Raw genomic sequence first — 24882 nt, 5'->3', positions numbered from 1 at the left:
GTGATAATGATGTGTCAATGTAAGTTCACCAACTGTAAAAAATGTACCATTCTTTGGGGGATATTGATAAAGGGAAGGGCTGTGCATGTGTTGAGGGAGAGAGTATATAGGAAATTTCTATAACTTCCTTTCAATTTCTGATGTGAATCTGAAACTGCTCTAAACAATAAAATCTATCCCAAAACAACCTAATTCAAAAATGGGCAAAAGACTTGCACAGACAGTTCTTCAAAGCAGATATACAAATGGCCTATAAGCACATGAATTGATGCTCAACATCGCTAATCATTAGGGAAATGCAAATCAAAACCATAAAGAGATATCAGTTCATACCCATTAGCATGGCCACTATCAAAAACAAAACAGAAAATAACAAATGTTGGTGAAAATGTGGAGAAATGTGAACCGTTGTGTACTGTTGGTGGAAATGTAAAATGTTACAACCCCAGTGGAAAACAGTATGGTGATTCCTCATAAAATTAGAAATAAAATTGCCGTTGATTCAAGAATTCTACTTGTGGGTATATATTCAAAACAACTGAAATCAAGGTCTTGAAGAAATATTTGTACACACATGTTCATAGAAGCATGGTTCATAATAGCCAAAAGGTGGAAGCAACCCCAGTGTCCACCAACAGAGGAGTGGATAAGCACAATGTAATAGATATAGACATTCCATTGTATAGATAGATAGATATGTGAACAGATATATAGATATATATCTGTCATTTGTTGTTGTTTAGTTGCTAAGTTGTATCCGACTCTTTGCAACCCCACAGACTGTAGGCTGCCAGGCTCCTCTGTCCATGGGATTTTCCAGGCAGGAATACTAGAGCAGGTTGCCATTTATTTCTCCAGGGGATTTTCCCAACCCAGGGATTGAATTCGCATCTCCTACTTGGCAGGCAGATTCTTTACCACTAAGTAACCTGGGAATCCATATATGTGACATATTAATAGATATATACATATATATATGGAATTTTATTCAGCCTTTAAAAGGAAGGACATTCTGACACATGCTACAATACGGATCAATCTTGAAGACATTTAGCTGTGAAATAAACCAGTTATAAAAAGACAATACTATATGATTCCACTTAAATGAGGTATCTAGAGTAGTCAAATCCCTAGAGACAGAAAGTAGAATGGTGATTGCCAGGGACTGGGAAGAGGGGAAGATGGGGAGTTCATGTTTAATGGGTACAAAGTTTTAAGTTGTGCAAAATGAAATGAGTTCTGAAGATGAATGTTGGTGATTGCACAACCGTATGTATGTATTTAATACCCCTGAACCATATACTTCTAAATCATTAAGATAACTAAATTTTGTTATATATATTTTACCACAATAAAAAACTTTCAAAAAACTAACAGTTATATTAAAATTATATAATATATATATATATATATATATTCTTAAAAAATTATCCCATCTAGGTGTCAAATATGCTGGGCACCCCATTGACAAGGCAAATGGGAAGTTCAGATACTACTGAATAGTATCAATCATGGAGGGCTTCCTGGAGGAGGTGTAGTGGTTGACCTGATGTTAGGCTAAAGGGGCAGGATTCCAGTGGTGAATGATTCCACCTAACTGTTCATCTGGATCCTGCTTCTCAGCTCACTTTTTCACAGTTTCCAGGGAGATCGTTTCCAAGGAACTTGGAATATGCATATTGCTGTCACTTGGCAACCAAGAACTGGTGGGTGCAACAACTTGCCATGTTCTTCCACCACCCTGGGCCCTGATCTCTGGCATGGACTCTGAACAGCCCAGGCCGCTGGGCCCCAGCCAGGGAGGCACCTTCTACCAGCCTCACAGAGACAACTGAGACTCTTGTTGATGGCGGTAAGTCCACAGAATGCTAGATGGACTGAGGGCATGGCACAGACAACCTTCAGCCCCAGAGGATTCCCCCATTTGCTCCCATTCATGGAGGACCCTGGAGGACCCCAGGATCCAGTGTGAATGGAAGACAATCCTGGTCTCAAGGGATTCCCAGCCTAGTGCAAGAGATAGAACTCACTTCATTCTTTCAATACCCAGATGCTAGTGCCTACTCCATGCTGGCTGCTGGCCCACAGACCTTGAACTGTGGCAGATCGGAGTGAGTGAACAAAACACCCCGGTTGCCTCGCCTTCAACTGAAACAACTCTGAGACATGTCCTACACTGCTTCCCAGAGTTGCCTGGCAGGACTGAGCTTCAGGTGCCCACAGGTAGCATCCTGGCATGAGCACATAACATACATTGGCTCCCTTCCATTCCCTGTCTCACTTCTCTACTCCCTTACTGCTATTTCCTGGAATCACCCCCCAGTAAACCACTCAAATCCTCATCTCAGGCTGGCTTCTGTGGGAACCCAAGCTAACAGGGATGATGTATCACAAGGAAACAAAGTTCTGTGAGCTGTAACCAATTGTATGCAAAGCAACGGCCAAACCAAGGGGAGCCATCTACCCAGGTTCAGGCAATGGTGGAGGTGGTGGGGACTTTGCCTTTAAAACACTTACAAGCAGTAATATAATGGACCAACAACCAGTCTACTTTTCTTATCACCATGAACCAGTCATTCTAACCAACTTCAGTGACAAAATTCTCTTCCCCACTGAACATGATAGATCTCACTGTCCATGCCCACCCTTTGGCACCCCACTGAGGCTACCTGCACTAACAGAGAGTAATTGACTGTGAGCAGAGGAGATGGGGGAAGGTCTTACTCATGCAACAGTGACCCGCCAATCACACAGTACCAGCTGCCTGGTACAGTCCTCCAGGTGCCCCTCTGCCATGGCAGTTTTCACACTGGGTTATCTCTGTCATTTTTTTAACCACTAGACAGTGAGCTCCATAAAGGCAGGAACTAAGGCTTGGTTATCTGGGCCTGACTCATAGTAGACACTTAGGAACGGGGCTGCTACTTTTGTGCAGTGCACAGCTTGCATCACTATTCGTGGTGATCCAGCCTACTGAGGTTTTGTAAATGAGTGAATGAATGAATAGGTGAGAATTTTCAATAATGGGGAAGGACACTGCAGAAGGGATACAGTAAGCAAAAGTAGGAAGCTTGCAAGTGCAACATTTCTCAGTGCAAAGGGCAAGTAGCTTTATGTCACTGGCAGCACTGCCAATACACGTCAGGAGTTCCATGGTCATCAGCTTTAGCACCACCCAACCTGCCTCTTGAGAAATTTGTACGCAGGTCAGGAAGCAACAGTGAGAACTGGACATGGAACAACAGACTGGTTCCAAATAGGAAAAGGAGTACATCAAGGCTGTATATTGTCACCCTGCTTATTTAACTTCTATGCAGAGTACATCATGAGAAACGCTGGACTGGAAGAAATACAAGCTGGAATCAAGATTGCCAGGAGAAATATCAATAACCTCAGATATGCAGATGACACCACCCTTATGGCAGAAAGTGAAGAGGAACTCAAAAGCCTCTTGATGAAAGTGAAAGTGGAGAGTGAAAAAGTTGGCTTAAAGCTCAACATTCAGAAAACGAAGATTATGGCATCTGGTCCCATCACTTCATGGGAAATAGATGGGGAAACAGTGGAAACAGTGTCAGACTTTATTTTTGGGGCTCCAAAATCACTGCAGGTGGTGATTGCAGCCATGAAATTAAAAGACGCTTACTCCTTGGAAGGAAAGTTATGACCAACATAGATAGCATATTGAAAAGCAGAGACATTACTTTGCCAACAAAGGTCCGTCTAGTCAAGGCTATGGTTTTTCCTGTGGTCATGTATGGATATGAGAGTTGGACTGTGAAGAAGGCTGAGAGGCGAAGAATTGATGCTTTTGAACTGCAGTGTTGGAGAAGACTCTTGAGAGTCCCTTGGACTGCAAGGAGATCCAACCAGTCCATTCTAAAGGAGATCAGCCCTGGGATTTCTTTGGAAGGAATGGTGCTAAAGCTGAAACTCCAGTACTTTGGCCACCTCATGTGAAGAGTTGACTCATTGGAAAAGACTCTGATGCTGGGAGGGATTGGGGGCAAGAGGAGAAGGGGACGACAGAGGATGAGATGGCTGGATGGCATCACTGACTCGATGGACGTGAGTCTCAGTGGACTCCGGGAGTTGGTGATGGACAGGTAGGCCTGGCGTGCTGCGATTCATGGGGTTGCAAAGAGTCGGACACGACTGAGCAACTGATCTGATCTGAACATGTGTTTGACCTACCTGCACTCTGCCTCAGACATGCTCAACCAGAATCTCTGCAAATGGGATTCAAGAACCTGGGCATCCCAGGGGAACCCCAAGAACACAAAATTTGGAGAAGTACTGGGCCAGCTAACAAAATGGGTAGTGGATTTCAAAAGGGTGAAATTGGCCCCACTGGGCTAAGCCCAGGCCAATATTTCATTCATTCACCATTCATTCATTCATTACAATAAGTATATATTGAACCAGGGAAGCATTAAATTACACCTGTGCACTAGACAGACATGGTCCCTTCTCCCTTGTCACAGTTTAGTGGTAAGCCAGTCATCAAATTATTAAGCAAATAAATATTTAGCATAGTGTCAGGTTATGATTAAAGCTTTGCAGGAAAGACAGCAAGGTAAGGGATTAAATAAAGCTATGACAAAGCTAGACATATTGAAAAGCATATTAAAAAGCAGAGACATTACTTTACGGACAAAGGTCTGTATAGTCAAAGCTATGGTTTTTCCAGTAGTCATGAATGGATGTGAGAGTTGGACCATAAAGATGGCTGAGTGCCGAACAATCGATGCTTTCCAACTGTGGTATTGAAGAAGACTTAAGTGTCCCTTGGACTGCAAGGAGATCAAACTAGTCAATTCTAAAGGAAATCAACCCTGAATATTCATTGGAAGAACTGATGCTGAAGCTCTAGTATTTTGGCCACCTGATGCGAAGAGCTGACTCACTGGAAAAGACTTTGATGCTGGAAAAGATAGAAGGCAGGAGCAGAAGGGGACAACAGAGGACGAGATGGTTTGATGGCATCACCAACTTAATGGACATGAGTTTCAGCAAGCTCCAAGAGATGGTGATGGACAGGGAAGCCTGGGGTGCTGCAGTCCATAGGGTCGCAAAGAGTCAGATATGACTGAATGACTGAACAATAAAGGGGTTAAGATAGGATATTATTTAGCTGGGATGTCAGGGAAGCCCTCTGCTGAGGCTGAGAGGAGGTGAGGGAAGGAGTCACCTAAAATGAAGGCATAAACCATGCAGGTCTTTGTGGAAAGAGCGGTCCAGGGGAAGGCAGTGGGGGTGAGAGGAAGGGATTAGATACAGAACACATTCTGAGGGTAAAGTTGGATCAGATGTGGGTGTGAAAGGCGAGGGAAGTCAAGGTTACTACAGTCAGGAGTGCAGAGGATGAGAGGGGAGTTGAAGGAGTTAATGTCTAAGAGAGAGGTGAGGGTGGGGAAAGCATATCAGATGATGGTTCCTGCAGACCCAGGGGAAGGACTTACTTTTCTTTTGAGTGATGGGAATCCCGGGAGGTTTCAAGCAGAGGGATGTGATCTGGTGTGTATTCTAACAGGATCTCTAGTGGCAGAGTGTAGAACAGACTTTTAGGAGTCAGAGATGGAGTAAGGCAATTTAGTGGTTGGTGCAGACATTCAAGTGGGGGATGATGGTGGCTTGCAGGAGGGTGCTGACTGGGACCAGAAAACTAAATTTATTTGAGTAAAAACAGTAAGTGGTACAAATCAGGAAGAAGACAGTCAAATAAATGACTGACATTTGGAAGTAGATCAGCTCTGCATTCAGCAGTTGTGTCTTCTTGGGAGAAGCAGCTTCCATTTTCCAAGTGAAAAATGAAAGTGTTAGTCTCTCAGTTGTGTTCAACTCTTTGAGACCCCCCTGGACTATAGCTTGACAGACTCCTCTGTCCATGGGATTCTTCAGGCAGGAACACTGGAGTGGGTTGCCATTCCCTTCTCCAGGGGACCTTCCCAACCCAGGGATGGAACCCAGGCCTCCCGCATTGCAGGCAGATTCTTTTCCATCTGAGCTAAATTTGCAAAATGGGAATGATAATGGAACATACTTCATAAAACATTTGATAGAATGATACGAAGTTTTTCACCCAGGATCCAGCACACAATAAACATTTAATAAATGTTATCCAATGAGCCAGACTGCTAGATTGCAGTACCATCTCTATTGTTCACTCATCTTGGTCAAATACACTCGTCTGTGTGTGTTTGTTGCGTTGTGCAGTCACTAAATCGTTGTGTAGAACACTAAAAGTGTTCTACTCTTTTGCGATCCCATGGACTGTAGCCTACCAGACACCTGTGTCCATGGGATTTCCCAGGCAAGAATACTGGAGTGGGTTACCATTTCCTTCTCCAGGGAATATTCCGGACCGAGGGATAGAACCCGCCTCTCCTGCTTGATAGGCAGATTCTTTACCACTGAGCCACCTGGGAAGCCCCGTGTGTCTGTTTACCCATCTGCAAAATAGAGCTATCAAATACCAACTTTATAGGGTTCAGTCTTGAGGGTTAAATAAATTAATACAAGTAAAACATTTACAATAACGTTCCATGGAGCAAGCACTGCATTGCTGCTGCTGCTGCTGCTGCTAAGTCACTTCAGTCGTGTTCGACTCTGTGTGACCCCATAGACGGCAGCCCACCAGGCTCCCCCGTCCCTGGGATTCTCCAGGCAAGAACACTGGAGTGGGTTACCATTGCCTTCTCCAATGCATGAAAGTGAAAAGTGAAAGTGAAATCGTTCAGTCGTATCCGACTCGTAGCGACCCCATGGACTGCAGCCTACCCGGCTCCTCCGTCCACGGGATTTTCCAGGCAGGAATACTGGAGTGGGGTGCCATTGCCTTCTCCGAAGTACTGCATTAAGTGCCGGCTATTACTACGAAAATGTTTTAATCTTATTTCGTAATCTCTTCTCTTACAAGCATACGCCCACCCTATTTTGCAGAAGTCTGTGACTCAAAACAAAGGTAGCCTCTCTTCAACGATGCCACAACCTACGTGTAGCACATCTACCACCTACAGAGAAGATGAAGATCCCAACTTTGAAGGACCTCGCTCCCAGGGGTCCTGCCCTGCCCATGCTCTGCCTGACGGAACCTTTAAGAGTCTTCCTTCTGTTTCCAGCCGGGCGCTCTCGCGCGGTAGCGCGGGAGTTGGAAGTTACTTCCGGTGGCCACACCCCCGCCTCTGGGCGTCTCCATTTTGGTCGCGCAGGTTGACATTAGACCACTACCTGCGGAGTAGCGGAGAGGAGTCAGCAGTGTTGTGAGGGCCCTGTCGGCTCACCGCACTTTCTTCCTCCCTTCCTCCGCCCGCAGAAGCCAGGGTCGCCCATGGCTGGCTTGGAGGTACTGTTCGCGTCGGCGGCGCCGGCCATCACCTGCGCGCAGGACGCGCTTGTCTGCTTCCTGCACTGGGAGGTGGTCACGCACGGCTACTACGGCTTGGGTGCCGGCGACCAGGTACGCCACGGAGCCAGGGTGGCGTGGGACCATTGTGGAGGCGGGAGGCGTCTTCTGCCCGAATCCAGATCCCAGAGGCCTGGTCCAGAGTGCCCGACCTTCCCCCTTCCCAGGTCCGGGCCCTGAGGCTCATGACAGTTTTGGTACCTGTACTCTGCGGCTCAGGGAGGTGCTCTACTGTTGCATTCTAGCTGGCACAACGTGATTTGAAAACCCATGGTCAGAAACTCGCTCCAGCACCGGCTGGCGTTCTCCCAGGCTGGGATTTTGCCCTCTGGCACCGAGACGGGGGTTATAAGCTCCCTTGAGCACTCCTCACCTACCCGGGGTGAGGGCTGTATTCAGTACCACCCTCCTACTGTACTGGAGCGTTCACCTGGATCCAAGCACCGTATAGAGGGACACCAGTATAGGGGAGCGCTTGGACTCAGCTCCAGTCAAGAGCAGAGGGCTCGACACCCTTCACTCTACACTGCAGGGCCCCGTGCTGCCCACTCACCGTTGTCATCTTGACCTCAGGCTCCGGGCCAACAACCACCTCCCCAACATGTACACACATGCATCCTGGGTGTGAAGGCCAATTAAACTGTCCTTCACCATAGCTGTCCCTACAGAAGCAGCCCCTCCTGCTCTCCCATTCTCAGACTCTGCCTCTTACAGCTGGGGGCCTTGTTGCCAGTCCCCACAGAGCCCCAGGACTGCTGGTGCCAGCCTGCCTCACTTGATTCTTTGCTGTAGCATTCTCCCATCTTCCCTGCCCCTTCCCTGTGGCTCTCCCCCGCAGGGTCATTGTACACATCAGCTTCCTGTGAGCACTGACCTCGACCTCTTCCTGCGCAAATCCTGCCAGCAACTCTGTTGGAGACTCTTTGACAGCTTAGAGACCTCAGTCTGTGTGGATCATTGCCTGCTCCTAACCGCCAGCTTTCCCCTGTCTGTACTCCAGGCTTCCAAGTTTTAAGAAAGAACATGATTTGGTTTAAAAAAAAGATCCCTGACTGAATCTCAGAGGTGCAGTCTGTTTACCATGCCACATGTTGAGTTCATGCAAAACAGAAAAAGTTGCTGGCTCCAGACCTCTTGGGGGAGGCCCCAGGAGAGTGCATATGGGGAATTGGAAAGCATTACCCACTGTCTGTCTGTCCACTCCAGTGCTAGGTCAAGCATGTGCCCCTGGGGGATGAGTGTTTGTGTTGCGCACTAAAGCGTGGTGTATTTTTGCTTCTCTCTGCCCTTAAATGCTTCTGGGGCTCAGGTTGTGCTTGTCGTCCTCTCACTTCTGCGTTTACTTTCATTCAGAGTAGAAGCCTTTTGGAGGAGTATCTTTCCTATTAGTTTATTCAAGAGAGGTTTTAGTTTTCCAGCGTGGGGCCCACAGACTCAGCTGAGACCAGCGGTGTTTGCAAAGTTCAGAGAATGTTTGTCTGAAGCAGCCGCCTCCTGCTTCCCACCCTTCTAGGGGTGATAAGAGAGAGAGGAAGGTCCTGAAATTCTGTACTTGATCATTTACTATGTTGACAGTTAAATAGAAAGCTAAATTGTCTCCTTTTCTCTTTGGTTCTATATTCTCTGGTTCAGGAAAACTGTGTACATAAAACTTGATTAGAAGAACAATGCATTTTCAATCAAAAATTCAGTATTGAGTTTGGATTTCTTTCTTGAAGTCAGCACCACACCTCGTAAGAACTTTATAGCTCTGTCAGGTCGTTTAGGTGGCCAGGGAATAGAGATGGCCACAGGCTTGAATTCGAGGATTTTGTGTTCTGTTGTAGGAATCTAAGGATTATGACAAAAGAGAAAAATGCCTGAAATGATCTTTTTGAGACACATTTTAGCCCAGGGATACTGGGATGCACTCACGGCCATTAAAGAATACTTCCAGCCCCAGGATTTTGCCTAAGGGGACAGCTATCTTTACTTTGTGGGGTGGGCATCTTTAGCCATAACACAGGCAACCAGGAGCTCTGAATGCCAAACCCAGCTCTGCACCTGACTTACCATGACCTTGGGCAATTCTCAGCTCCCTCTTGTTGTTTAGTTGTAAAGTCATGTCTGACTCTGCTACCCCGTGGACTGTAGCCTGCTGGACCCCTCTGTCCATGGGATACCCCAGGCAAGAATACTGGAGTGGGTTGCCACAGTCCCCTCTTAGCTCTTAGATTTTTTTCATCCAAGCCAGTTAAACTACACAACCATGTACTTTGGCTACTTTCCAGTTGTAGCTCTTTGGGAGGTCTGATATTGATGTCCTAGTCCAAAAGGCAGTTGAATGCCATGTTTGACTTGATATCACCAAGGCCAGTCTCTTTCAGTCCCACCTGTTTTCCCTTATCAGGGCAGGCGCTGAGCTGGGGAGCACTGGTTCTGCTGCAGTGAGAGGTATCAGCCCCGCCAGACCCCAGTAGTGTCTCTTGCTCTGGAAGCCAGATGTTATGGGGCAGTGAGCAGGCCCAGTTACATATATTCCAGGAAGAAATTCTGGTAGGTTGAATGCTGTACATGGAGAGTAGAAATATAAATTCAGAGGCCCTTGATACAACAAAGACAAGTCATATTATCAAATTCTTGGCTTCCAAAGTAAACCATAAATCCAGGACACTACACGTGTTACAGGAAATTTACCCAGCTAGGGGTGAGGGGATAATTTCTTAAGCAGAGTTGGCTGATAAGTTTCACTTTTGTTTTCTGTCACTTTCATTTCCCTGCTTCAGGCCTGTGAGTTTCCTTGTCATTTAGCCAGGTTTGAAACCAGGTCAGTTGCAACATCTTGAATTTTATTTGGCACCACTTTGCTCGTTTGATTTACAAGGCCTAGAGGTGACCAAAGAGGAGAGGCCCACAGTCTCTATTCTTGGCTTCCCGTTGTCCTTGGTATCTGTGAGGTTTGTGTGCTTAGACCTTTGTGTGTTGTTGTTGTTCTTCATCTTTGGTCCCACTCCTTCCCACTATAGTCTCGTGAATACAGATCTTCCCAGTCCACTTGCTCTGTGTTTAGCTATAGACATATGCATCCATGAAAATAATATAGATGGTTTTTTTCATGTGTTTTAATTATTCTTTTTACATAAATGGTACCCAACTGTAAATCTCATTTTTTAAAAAAGTTTGTCATGTTGTTTATTTTTACCTATAATACTGCAATTAGATCTAGTTGTCTCTTCTCACTGCTGTACTATGGGCATATTGTGCAATTTGCCTCCCCTTTGGTGCCCTCAACAAGCCCTTGTCATATTCCCTGTGCCTCTGTGTACAGAATTTCTTTTAGGAGTGGAGGTTTAAGGTCTTGGGGTATTGGCTTATCTGATGGCACTAAATATTACCAAATTGCTCTCCAAAGGGGGTTGTATGAATATGAACAGCCTCCAGCAGTACTTAGAGGTTGCCATTCTCCTTACACCCACACAAACACCTGGCAAAAAATAGAAAAACGGATAATAGCAGTCGGATGGATGGATCCTGGTATCTCTGAATGCTAGTAAAGTTGAACAACCCTTTATACAGAGTTAGTTGCTCTTACCTTTTGCCAGTTTTTCAAGTGGATTACCAATTTTTATAGTTCATTTTTCAGGCATTCCCTTTTTGTACTAGGTATTGATTCTTTTTCATTTGCAGCCATGGCACATAGCTCATCCTAGCCTGTGGCTGCCTGTTCACTTTGTTAGTAGTAGCGGTTATTGATCGGAAGCTTTAAAATATGAGCAGTGTCGAAGATAGCATTTTTTTCTTTTGTGGACCTTGTTTAAGAAATCTTTTCCCATCTGGAAATCAGGTTTTGGGTTTTTCTATAGAAATAGTTTGAGAACTATGTCACAAACATTAGTGTATAAAAGGAAAGTCCTTGGGTTTGTTTTTCTTTTAAGAAAGGAGAACATCACAACTCCCAGTGATGCATTTTTACATCCATTTGGTTGGCAAAAATATTTTAAGTTGGACAATAGCATGTTGCTGACCACTTGAAACAAGAACTTGGATACATTGCTCATGAGAGTGTAAATCCGTACTTTGGCAAACAATTGACTTTATCTTATAAATTAAAAGTTCTTCCCCTACATATATTTTATAGAAGTTCATTTCTATGTTACTAGGAGATGTGTGAGCTAACCTGTGTACAAGAGCGTTCATAGCAGCGTTATTTATAATAGCATAACAGATAAGTTGGAAACACCCCACATATCCATCAAGGGAGTGTAACTTGCAGCATATTCATACAACGGTGCATTATGTGGCTGTGAACTATGTAGCAATGGAATGCACTGTGCATCAACTATAGTTACGGATAACTCTCAAAACAATATTGAATGAAAATGACAAAAGTGATGCCATTTATATAAAATTCAAAAACATTTGAAACAACTTATTTTTAGGATTTGTGTATAGTAACATAACTATAAGGAAAAGTAAGGAAATTTTTAAAAATACAGACTAGTGACTACCCACAAGGGAAGAGGAGGGAGATTCATTAGGGGTACACTACTCAAGCCATGTTCTTTGTCTTAAGCTGGTTGTAGACACCTAGTTGTCCATTTTATAATTCTTTTTTTTAAAATCTTGTACATATGCTATATTTTGTGTTTGTATGAAAGTTATTCATAACTTTTGTTAAACCACTACAGTAGTCTGGAGAGGTGTCATTACAGTCTATTTTTAGTCACTACTTTCATGATGCCTTTGCAGTTGGCTGAAATTCCAAACTTTGAGAAACACTGTCCTTAGAATTTCACAGTATTCCTTGAGATGACTGGCCTTATTCTTGGCAGGGAGATGGAGAGATTATTCAACCAAGACTGTAGCTTCTAAACAAGTTCCAGTGCTGTGTCACAAAGGCAGTCAGGAGTGAGGGGGAAACGCTGGAGCTGGAGTCCAGAGACCACAGATCCCTCACTTGCTGTTGGACCTTGGACGTTTTACTTCTCCCGACCTCCATGTCCTCATCTGTAAAGTGAGGGAACAGGATTCGATTATCTGTAATTTCCTTTTTTCAGATCTGAAATCATGATCTTTCTCCTCTCTGGTGTCTTCTCAGCCGGGTCCCAATGATAAGAAATCAGAACTGCTGCCAGTGGAATGGAACAGTAATAAAGACCTGTATGTCCTCCGGTATGAGTCCAAGGATGGGTCCAGAAAGCTCCTCGTGAAGGCTGTCACCGTGGAGAACAGCATGATCATCAATGTGCTGGTGAGTGTAGTCACAAAGAATCTGATGTTGGGAATGGACCTTGGGATCGCCTTTTTGAAACCCATTTAAGAGCCCTCAGTGTACGTGAAGCCTTTAGCTAGTGATCCTACTTCTGGAACTTTATTCTGAGGCCAGGACCCTAAATGTAGAAATGCTTTGTGTTCAAAGATGTCTACTCCTTATTATTGTAAAAGGAAGTGCTTGCCATCACAAAGGAATAGTGAAGTAAATTAAGATAGATTCATTCAGGGACAACTTGGGAGAAAACCAAAAAAGCTTACTGTAGCCCTAGGGGACGGCTTTTAGTTCCTTAGACTTGCTTGGCTCACAGCTTTTTGCTGCCTTGAAGCCTTTATCCTTCTCGTTTTCCCTCCTGGAAAGCTCTTCCTCTCTCCACCTTTGCTGCCTCACACAGGTACAGTCCTTTAGCCTGACTGACTCCCTCTTGTTTTCTTTTCACTTACTCAGAAAGTTCAGTCAGTCCTGACTGCTTCCTCTAGTCTGTCAGAAAGATCTAAATTATGCCTCTGCTTCATCATTTTATTTTCCTGCCTGGTACTTGACACGGTTTGCAGTTAGTTCATTACATTTATGCTTTGGTGTAATATTTTGTATTCTGCCACTATAGCAGAATGTTCTGTAGTCTATATAACATGCCCTCTAAGCACCCTGAGGGCAATGACTCTCTAGGTTTGGCCTGGTTGTCTGGATTCATATAAAGATATCATGCAGTCTGTAGTGTTCTGCACTTTGCATTTTTACCTTGATATGTTTTGGAGGTCTTTACATGGCAATGCAAATGACTATGCCTGATTCATTTTAACCACTATGTAGTATTCCATAGTACAATAATTTATTTACCCCTCTTCCTTTTGATGATCACTTATATCGTATATCACTCAAGATTCTTAGTTTGAAACAACGAAATCCCTTTAGGTTCATTTGAATAGTTGGGTTTATTAAAAGAACTGGGATAACCATGTTGTCAGAAGGGCTGGAGAAGCACTTTGAAGGCTGAGCTTCCAGGGCATTGCTCCAAACCATGCTGTGGAAACCAGTGCTGCTGCCGTCAGCCCAGGGCATTAGGTACTGGCTGGCTGCCAACCCAGGGGCCCCCTTCTCATGAGCCACTGATGTTGTAGCCCCTGTGCTTCTGCTGCGGCCCATAATGGCAAGATGTCTGCTTCTTACCCAGCCTGTTTGTCCATGTTGCTCACCGCCAAGTTGAAGTTGTGCATCTTTTTGGCACCCCATTCACATGTTTGATTTTAAGCTGCAAAAGAGCTTGGGAAGTAGGTTTTTCTGGGCTCTGCCTCAGAAAGGCATTATTCCTAAATCAAGAGTTGGCCCCAAATGCTCAATGTGTATTTCATCTGTTACAAATAGTCCTTGTATATGTCTCTTGGTGCCCATGTGTATTTCTTTAGGTTGGATATAAAATTGTTCTTCTCCCCTCTAGTTGCCCACTTACTCACTCATTAGACCAGAAATACCCCAGTCTCTCATTTTTTGTTTTCATTTTTCTAGGAACATGGCTCACAGCAAGTGTCAGATTTGACCCTGAACTTGAATGATTATATCGATTCAGAACATCTGGTTGACTTCCACAGGTATTTCTAAGTGATGGCTTTTGCCTGGGAAAAAAGAAGAGAGAATCAATGGCCAGACATAAGGAATGGACTTGAGGTGTTAGAGAATGGAGGAAGGTTAACAGAAGGATCCTTCTCCTGGGCACTCTGTTCTTTCTGTTTTTAATTTATTTTAAGAGAAGATTCATGTGGGAAATGCCCCGTGAAATAAAATGATGCAACTTAGAGACCACAAGTCTGCAGGGTAGAGATGGGGCCAGGCCAGTGACCTCTTAGGATAAGGTGTACCTACTCTGGTACACTCCATTCCCCAGTTTTTTGTTTTAATGGACTTTATTTTTTACAGCAGTTTTAGGGTCACAGCAAAATTGAGCAGTAAGTGTAGCAAATTCCCTGGGACCTCCCTCTTGCCCCGCACTCTCACCATCCTGCAGCAGAGTGGTGCGTTTGTTGATGAACCTGTGCTGACCCATTATCACCCAGATTCCATTCTTGGTGGTGTTGGGGTATGTTTACTTTCGTAAGAAACTGCTGCACTGTCTTCCTCAGTAGCTGTACTATTCTGCTTTCCCACCAGCAGTAAACGAGAGTTCCTGTTGGTCTGCATCCTTGTCAGTGTTTGAGATTTTGGCTGTTCTAACAGCTGTGTAGTGGTATCTCATTTTTGTTTTCATTTGCAGTTCCCTGATGACATATGATGTTGAATATCTTTTCATACGCTTTTCTGTTGTCTTTGCATTTTCTTTGGTGAGGTATCTGTTCGGGTCTTTGATCCATTTTTTAATCAAGTTGCTTTCTTAAGGTTGAGTTTTAGGAGTTCTTTGTATATTTTGGATAACAGTCATTAATCATATATGTGTTTTGCAAATATTTTCTTGGAGTCTAACTTGTCTTCTCATTATCTTGACTTTTTATTTTGAAATCTGCAACCCCTCAGAAAAGAGGGTTTGCAGAACTAATACAGTGAACACCCATATACCCACCACCTAGGTTCACCAGTTTTTAACGTTTTGCTGCATTTACTTACTTTTTCTGTATGCTTTTTTGTTCTTGAGCCATCTGAGAATTATTTCCAGACTTTATGAACCTTAAGCCCTAAATATTTCAGCATGTATCTCCTTCTTCTTATGTAGATGTCCTCCTGTATAACCTTAAGGCAGTTATCACACTCAGGAAATTTAGTTTTAATACATTAATGTCATTTAGTACACAGTCAGTGTTCAGGTTTCTGCAGTCATCCAAGTGGTGTCCTTTCTGGGTAGTCTTTTAGTTTTCAATTTGAGGTTTTTGTTTTTTTAACCCAGCCAAGTATCACAAATTGCGTTTATTTTCATGTCTTTTCAATTACCTTTAATCTAGAAGTTTCCTAGACTTTTATTTTTCTTAGCATTGCTATTTTTGAAGACTTGAGGTCAGTTGTTGTATAGAACATTCAGATTGTTAACTTATCATTTGATTCAGGTTGGACATTTTCAACAAGAACTCTATGTAAGTGAGGCTATGTTCTTCTAAGTGCTTCATGTCAGGCTCATGACGTCTGTCTTGTAGATTTGGTTCAGTTTGGTCGCTTGATTATGACAGTATTTGCCACCTTTCTCTCCAGTAAAGACATCTGTTTTCCTTCAGGTTTTGATTTACATTTATGAGGTTTGCTTTTTTTTTTTAATTTATTTTTTATTGAAGTATAGTTGATTTACAGTATTGTGTTGATTACTGCTGTATAGCAGAGTGACTCAGTTATACAATGTAGACATATATATCATATTCTTTTCCTTTGTGGTTTATCACGAGGTAGTGAACTGTAGGTCCCTGTGCTACACAGTAGGACCTTGTTTATTCATTCTGTATATACCAGTTTGCATCTGCTAATCCCAAACTCCCAGTTCAGTCCTCTTCCACTTCCTCCCACTGGCAACCACCAGTCTATTTTCTGTGTCCCTGGTTCATAAGATTTGTTATTTGACTCAGGATATGACTCATTTTAAAATGACAGATTTTTAGGAATTCCGTAGAGTCCTGCTCACTCCCTGCTACCTCAGTCTGCCTTAACACTTCAGCGATAGCTCACATTGCTTTTCTCTCACAGACAGAGAAAAAGAGGCCTAGAGCAGCCTTCCAAGGCCCCTGAGTTAGTGACAGAATTGGACATTAAGCCCCGGAGCCCTGCCTACTTGGACCAGGAACCTGGTTATCCTTCCCATGGGGCCTTTGCCTTCCATGACTCTTCCCATGACATGTGATGAACACACAATGAGGCTGAGGGCAGGGTGGGGTGGGGTGGGCCCAGAGGAGTCAAGGCCCTGTGCCCCTACACCTCACCTCTTTCTAATGGGGTGGTAAACGAGAAGGGGCAACTCAGATGCCGAAGAAGCTTAGGCCCAAATCGCGGAGACAACGCCGGGCTATTGCCCCCCTTACCCAGGTCCGCCGGGCGGCCTGTTCCCACCCTTGCGAACAGTCCAAACGCTATCAGGGCCGTCGCCGCTATTGTCGCCACCGCCGCCACCAGCACCACCACCAGAATACTGTGCGCAGGGTTACCAACCAGCTGAAAGCAGCTGACGCCTCGTCTCCTTTCTTCAGGGTCTACAAGAACAGCGAGGAACTTCGGTCCCGTATTGTGTCTGGGATTATTACACCTATTCATGAGCAGTGGGAAAAAGCCAATCTAAGTCCCCACCGGGAGTTTCCCCCTGCCACTGCCAGAGAGGTGGACCCACTCCGGATTCACCCACAACACCCACATACCAGCCGACAGCCTACCTGGTGAGTACACAGCCCATAGAGGGCAGCCCCAGCTTCTCTAGAAGGATTCTATCCATGACCATCCCTGCTGCTTGACCCCTCTCTGGACCCCCCACATCTCTTCAACAGAATTGTCAAGAGTCTTGGTATTTGGAGATAGGAAGTGGAGATCTGAGTGAAGCAGTGAGTTCTTGTACTGCTGCTAGTCACCCCAGCATCTTAAGGCTGCATGCATCTTTTTTAGAGGCTACACAGAGCCTCTGACTCGCCCAAGGGTCAGTGCCTCTGAGGTGTATGTGTAGTACTCCAGAGTTGCTGCCCAGCTGGTTCAGTTATTCATTCCAGAGCTGTTTGTACAGGACTCTGAATCAGGCTTTGAGGGAAAACGCAAAGATGCAGAAATACTGGAGGTTCCTGGAGGGGATGTCGTCTCAGTGTTCCCTTTCTTTGCATTTCACTTCATTGTAGCCCCGGATCTCTTTGACAACATGAAAACTTTTCCAAAACAGCATAAGGTCTGAGCAAGTCACGTCTAAGATCTTTGCAGATTGGGATGGCAGTATGTAGGACTGGAGACTTTTGCTCTGAGAGAAGACAAGGAGCAGGGACGCCGTAGTCTTTAGCTGAGATGGCACTTCCCAGTTTGGAGTCCACCGTGCGGTAGTAATGGTGGGCTTGGCAGGGTTGAGAGGGAGGGCTCACTGTGCAGCCATAATAAGCACTCAATAAGTGTTAACTGCCATTGTAAATACTCTGTGTTGCAGTTATATACCTTTGATTAATTAAATGGGAAATTTATTACTATAATAAGTAGTAATTGGCAAGTCTCTTTGACAATTTTTGGAAATACTGGTTTCTGTGGGCAAAGTGGAAATTGATAAAAAGTCTTGAAAGGTTGGGAACAGCTTGTTTGATTATTTAAGATGACTTGCCTAAGGTCACCAGCCAGTAATTAAAGAGACAGAGCCGGAGCTGGGGGTTCAGGTGTCCTCACTCTAGCCCAGTGTTCTGCTGTGATGTAACCAGAATATGTTGACAAGGTTTAAGGATAAGCCCTAGACAGCAGTCAAATTGGGGAAGACTTTTAGATCTTACTAAGTGGATAGTAATTCTCAGGTCTCTCAGATTTACTTCCCGTATCAAAACATATTTTCTGAAATCTCCTTTACTCTCTTAAAATGGAGTTCATAGATAATCTAACTTACCAAATGCAAAATTTCAAAAGGGGTCATATAAAGTATAATATAAATGAGAAATAAATAGTAAATAATGATAAGATAATGTTTGTTTCATTGTGTAGATGCCTGAGCATAACTACACCAGAAAAGATATGCACTTGTATGTGGGGTTATCTTGAATTTGACATCATTTACAAATCATATATCTGACAAGAGACTCGTATCTAGAGATACATAGATACGTAGAGAACTTTACATTTCAGTAATAAAAAGACAACCCGATTTCAAAAATGTTAAAGGATTTGAATAGACATTTCCCCAAGAAAGGTGTACAGGTGGCCCATAAACGTGAAAAAAGCAGAAATCAAAACTACAGTGATAAACTACTGGTTTGTGCACATCTTCATGTACAACTTTTGTATAAGAATGTTCATAGCAGCATTACTCATAATAGCCTAAAAGTGGAAACAACCTAAATGTCCATCGGCTGATGAATGGATAAATGTGATATATGCATACAGGGAAATATTTGAGCAATAAAAAATGAAGTACTGATACTGATACACATCACAACATGTATGAACCTTGAAAACATTGTGCTAAGTGCAAAAAGCCATTTATGTGAAATGTCAAGAATAGGCAGATCCACAGAAACAGAAAGTAGATTATTTGGTTGCCAGGAGGTGAGATGGAAGGATTAAAGAGCATGAATGGGGAATGACTGCTGATGAGTACAGGGTGTTTTTTTAGGGTGCAGAAAATATTCAAAAATTAGAATAGTTGCACTTTCTATAAACATCTAAAAACCACCATGTTAACTGGCTTAATTTTGTGGTACATGAAATATCTCAGTAAAGCTGCAAAAAAATTTTAAAAGGTCCTAGTTTTGTCTTACTTGGAAGCATGAATATATAACAATTGAAATAAGGGTCCTAGGATCAGACTATAAGAGCACTGATAGTAATAGCCCATGACTGAGATTTTGTATTTTCCCTTCAACTGGAGAGTGGTTTGATAATAACCTAAACAATATTTTTTGAGACCAACATTATACTAGCAAAAGGAATTTATTTAAAATTAGTTACTGAAGTCTTTCCCCCTAAGAAACAAGGCAAGGATATCCACTCTCACAAGTCTTACTCAGCATAGTACTGAAAGTTTTGTCACCACATTAAGACAAGAAAAAGAAAAGGCATACAGATAAGAAAGGAAGAAATAAAAGTTTACATTCATAGTTGACATAATGGTCTACATGGAAAATCTCAAGGAATCTACCAGAAAAAGAATATTATGAGCCTAGTAAGGTTGTAGGATACCAGCTGAACATCCAAAAGTCAACTGTGTTTCACTGTATTAGCAATAAACACATGGAAATAGATGTTTAAGATACAGTATAATAGCTTTTAGCTCAGCTGGTAAAGAATCCGCCTACAGTGTGGGAGACCTGGGTTTGATCCCTGGGTTTAGAAGATTCGCTGGAGGAGGGCATGGCAACCCACTCCAGTACTCTTGCCTGGAGAATCTCCGTGTACAGAGGAGCCTGGCGGGCTGCAGTCCATGGGGTCGCAGAGTCGGACACAACTGAACACCTAAGCACAGCACAGGCCACCATTTAGAATTACTGAAAAAATTACACTGAAAAAATTAATTACACTTAGGTGTAAGTCTGATGAAACATTTCAGACTTTTATGCTGAAAACTATAATCAAAGAAGACCTAAATGAGAAACATCACATGTTCATGAGTGGAAGACTCAACATAGTAAAAATGTCAAATACTCCACAAACTGATACACTCTGTGTGTTAGTGGCTCAGTCGTGTCCAACTCTTTGCCACCCCATGGATTGTAGCCTTCCCAGCTCTTCCATCTGTGGAATTTTCCGGACAAGAATACTGTAGTGGGTTGCCATTTCCTACTCCAGAGGATCTTCTCGACCCAGGAATTGAACCCATATCTCTTGTGTCTCCTGCATTGGCAGGCGGATTCTTTTCCCTCTGCATCAAAGATGTCACATACTCCATAAATTGATACAGTAGTTTAATGCAATTCCTATCATAATCCCAACAAAAACTTCTGAAGATAGAGCAAGATTATTCCATAATTTATATGGAAAGGCAAAGGAGTTTGGAGTAGCTAAAAATAATTTTGAAATTAAATAAAGATGGAGAAATCATTATACCCAGTATTCAGGCTTATTATATAGCTACATTAGGTGGACAGACTCATAGGTCAATAGAACAATGTCATTGTTGTTCAGTCACTGAGTTGTGTGTAACTCTGCGACCCCATGGACTGCACCATGCCAGGCTTCTCTGTTCTCCACTATCTCCTGGGGTTTGCTCAAATTCATGTCCATTGAGTCGGTGATGCTATCTAACCATCGCATCCTCTGCCATCACCTTCTCCTTTTTTTGCTTTCAGTCTTTCCCAGTATCAAGGTCTTCTCTAGTGAGTTGACTCTTCATATCAGGTGGTCAAAGTATTGGAGCTTCAGCAACAGTCATAATCAGGGTTGATTTCCTTTAAGATTGACTGTTTTGATGTCCTTGCAATCAAGGGACCCTCAAGAGTCTTCTCCGGCACTACAATTTGAAAATATCAGTTCTTTGGTACTCAGCTTTCTTTATGGTCCAGCTCTCAGGTCCATACATGACTACTGGAAAAACCATAGCTTTGACTGTAAAGACCTCCGTCAGCAGTGATATCTCTGCGTTTTAAGTCTTTGGGCTGCGAAAGGCATTTTGAAATATGTAGGCCTTGTTCTGTGCCTAGAAGATGGGGATAGAGGCTAGGAATAGTGCCAGCCGAGTACAGGCCTGCTGCAGACAGAGCCAGCCCTGTCCTATCCTGCCCTTCATGTTTTTTTTGGTTGGCTAAAACTCCTGGCCCACTAGCACAGGCATTCACCCCATCCTTGAGAATACTACCATGCAGTTCAGTTCAGTTCAGTCGCTCAGTCATATCTGACTCTTTGCGACCCCATGGACTACAGCACACCAGGCCTCCCTGTCCATCACCAACTCCCAGAGTTTACCCAAACTCATCTCCACTGAGTTGGTGATATCCTCCAACCATCTCATGCTGTGTCGTCCTCTTCTCCCGCCTTCAATCTTTCCCAGCATCAGGGTCTTTTCCAATGGGTCAGCTTTTCGCATCAGGTGGCCCAAGTATTGGAATTTCAGCTTCAGCATCAGTCCTTCCAATGAACATTCAGGACTGATTTCCTTTAGGATGGACTGGTTGGATCTACTTGCAGTCCAAGGGACTCTCAAGAGTCTTCTCCAACACCACAGTTCAAAAGCATCAATTCTTTGGTGCTCAGCTTTCTTTATAGTCCAACTCTCACATCCATCCATGACTACTGGAAAAATCATAGCTTTGACTAGATGGACCTTTGTTGACAAAGTAATGTCTCTGCTTTTTAATAAACAGTCTAGGTTGGTCATAACTTTTCTTCCAAGGAGCAAGCGTCTTTTAATTTCATGGCTGAGATCACCATCTGCAGTGATCTTGGAGCCCAAAAAACTAAACTCTGTCCCTGTTTTCACTGTTTCCCCATCTGTTTGCCACAAAGTGATAGGACCAGATGCCATGATCTTCGTTTTCTGAATGTTGAGTTTTAAGCCAACTTTTTCACTCTCCTCTTTCACTTTCATCAGGAGGCTCTTTAGTTCTTCGCTTTCTGCCGTAAGGGTGGTGTCATCTGCATATCTGAGGTTATTGATGTTTCTCCCAGCCATCTTGATACCAGCTTGTGCTTCATCCAGCCCAGCATTTCTCATGATGTACTCTGCATATAAGTTAAATAAGTAGGGTGACAATATACAGCCTTGACGTACTCCTTTCCCAATTTGAAATCAGTCTGTTTTTCCATGTCCAGTTCTAACCGTTGCTTCTTGACCTGCATACAGATTTCTCAAGAGGCAGATCAGGTGGTCTCGTATTCCCATCTCTTGAAGAATTTTTCAGTTTGTTGTGATCCACATAGTCAAAGGCTTTCGCATAGTCAATAAAGCATAAGTAGATGTTTTTCTGGAATTCTCTTGCTTTTTTGATGATCCAGTGGATATTGGCAATTTGATCTCTGGTTCCTCTGCCTTTTCCAAAACCAGCTTGAACACGTGGAAGTTCTTGGTTCATGTACTGTTGAAGCCTGGCTTGGAGAATTTTGAGCATTACTTTGCTAGCGTGTGAGATGAGTGCAACTGTGCAGAAGTTTGAGCATTCTTTAGCATTGCCTTTCTTTGGGAATGGAATGAAAACTGACCTTTTCCAGCCTTGTGGCCACTGCTGAGTTTTCCAACTTTGCTGGCATATTGAGTGCAGCACTTTCACAGCATCATCTTTTAGGATTTGAAGTAGGTCCACTGGAATTCCATCACCTCCACTAGCTTTGTTCGTAGTGATGCTTCCTAAGGCCCACTTGACTTCACATTCCAGGATGTCTGGCTCTAGGTGAGTGATCATACCCTCGTGATTATTTGGGTCATGAAGATCTCTTTTGTATAGTTCTTCTGTGTATTCTTGCTACCTCTTCTTAATATCTTCTGCTTCTGTTAGGTCCATACCATGTGGTTATTTTTCTCTAATTCCAAGATTATTGGTGTTTTTCAAGTGCATATCCCCTTTACCCTCCTTTTTTCAGCCCTTTGTATCTCTATCACCTGGACCTATATCTTTGCACATTTTTAATGAGTTCTCTATCCAGCAAATGCTTCCCTCTGGGTTCAGAGATCCCTGGGCCTGGGCCCATACTTTTGAGGCATGTGCTGTCCCTCTGGTATGGGAGACAGGTGAGTAAATAAGAGTTTATATAACTGCCAGGTTATCAGGGATTAGCACAGAGATCCCCCATCGGTGGCCTAGGAAAGACTTCTTGGGGGTTGCTGCCTGAGCTGTGTGTTCATGGGGAAGAGGAAAAGTGTTCCTCAGGCTCATTTTCTTTTTTCCTTTTCATGTGTTTGGATTATTTCCTCAGATTCCTTTCTAGGGAGGTTGTTCCAGGCTGTGAGACCAGCAGTCCAGTGGCATCAAAATCTGAAAGCATGGGGTTGTCTCTAAATTTTGGTTTGAGAAAGAGTTCATGTCAGAATCCTGGGATATAACAGCTCTGAAGGATAAGACTAGATTTTGCAAGGACCCTGATGCCAGGCGTACCTGATGTACCTGAATCTCCCCAATGGACAGTTGGAAATCACTGAAGAATACTGATAGAGGGCGGTGCTGTCCTTGCTAAGGATTGGAAGGGATGAGGCAAAGGGCCAAGGCTTATCACTCCTGTGTACCACTTCTAGCAGGTGGGACTTCTTTTCCTTCTTTCTGCTGCCTCACCCACCTCTCATGTCAAGGAGAGAGTATCATATGGCAGTTAGGAGTACAGGCTTTGCAGGTTGATCAACTGGCTTCAAACCCTGGCCTTGTAGCTTTGCCTGTCTCAGTGAGAACAGTTAGCCTTGGTTTTCTCATGGGCAACTTGGGAATTATTGTACCTGTCTCAGGAATATGATGATAGATGTCATATTGAGCTCATTGCTCAGAATATAGTGAGTGAGTGAGTGAAGTCACTCAGTCATGTCCGACTCTTTGTGATCCCATGGACTGTAGCCTACCAGGCTCCTCTGTCCATGGGATTTTCCAGGCAATAGTGCTGGAGTGGCTTGCCATTTCCTTCTCCAGGGGATCTTCCCGACCCAGGGATCGAACCCAGGTCTCCCGCATTGTAGACAGTTGCTTTACTGTCTGAGCCACCAGAATATAGTAGATGTTCAAGAAATACTCCATGGATCTTATTCAGGTCAAGCAGAGATGAGAACAATACTGAAGGTGTAATGACTAGATGGTCCCCTAGAAGAGAGAACCTTTTATTTTTTTAAAACAACATAGCCTATTCCTCTGAGAAAAGGATTTGATGCTGTGGAGCCACTTAGGTGTGAGAGTATTGACCCAGAGGGTGTGCTGGGAAACTGCAGTTAAGCCCAGGACCTCTATGGTCATTGTTTCCATCGTGAGGACATGTTCCTCACGGTGGCCACTGCTTAATCTAGGGTAGGAAAAACTGCTATTTCTTGGCTGTCCACCATGTGTTGACTGCCATCCCCAGTGTTTTTGTTTATGGCTGCTCACCTTCCAGACAGTCCTACGTAGAGATCACTGGCATCCCTGCTTTTCCAGAGAGGGAGACAATGGATAAGGGGAGGCAGCTTAACTTGGCAGAATTTTCTAACCAAGGTGGTGAGGTCTGGGCTTTGCCCCTATGTGGGACTCAGAAGCTTATGCTTTCCCCATTGCATGCTTCAATTTTAGTTCACATAATCGGTTTGTGTACAAGTTCAGTGTAGTGAGTGCCCACTGATTATGGAGGAAAATGTATCCCCTACCTCTCTGGCCAGTGAGATCTTTCTCAAGTAAGCTAATCTTCCAGGACTAGGACACTGAACTGGAAGAGGAGGCAAATGTTTAGGAGGCTTTTTGTCAGCCACTAGCGAATTGACAGGTCTTGCCTCTGTAGCCCCTTCTCCCTCCACGCCCCATTGCAAGCCACCTTCCCCCGCAGCACAGATGCTACAAAGACGACGTCTCTGTGAGAGCCCTACCAACTGCCGTGTTGTTGGGCAGCCAGGCACTCACACTGTCACCTTTTTGTTTTTTCCACCAATGCCAGATTTCAGGGTAGGGCCTGAGGGCAGGAAGAAGGGAAAGAATGGGTCAGCAGAGGGCCCATTGGACTGAACAGC

At 43.9% G+C, this 24882-nt stretch overlaps 1 protein-coding gene across 2 annotated transcripts in view; it reads left to right on the top strand.

The window, feature by feature from the left end:
• The first annotated feature begins 1684 nt into the window (after positions 1-1684).
• The window catches only part of PSMF1 (proteasome inhibitor subunit 1), a 45350-nt gene continuing 22152 nt past the window's right edge, over positions 1685-24882 (top strand). The window contains exons 1-4 of one of the 2 annotated variants that reach the window (XM_025000828.2): positions 1685-1852; positions 12483-12635; positions 14163-14245; positions 16808-16990. In XM_025000828.2, coding sequence (XP_024856596.1) covers positions 1847-1852; positions 12483-12635; positions 14163-14245; positions 16808-16990 — 425 coding nt within the window. In that variant the 5' untranslated portion in view covers positions 1685-1846. 2 annotated transcript variants of the gene reach the window in all.

The sequence above is a fragment of the Bos taurus genome, chromosome 13 (assembly GCF_002263795.3).
Source record: "Bos taurus isolate L1 Dominette 01449 registration number 42190680 breed Hereford chromosome 13, ARS-UCD2.0, whole genome shotgun sequence".
In the NCBI taxonomy this organism is placed as follows: domain Eukaryota; kingdom Metazoa; phylum Chordata; class Mammalia; order Artiodactyla; family Bovidae; genus Bos; species Bos taurus.
Note: the sequence above shows the minus strand (reverse complement) of the source record. Positions and strands in the feature narration are given on the sequence as shown.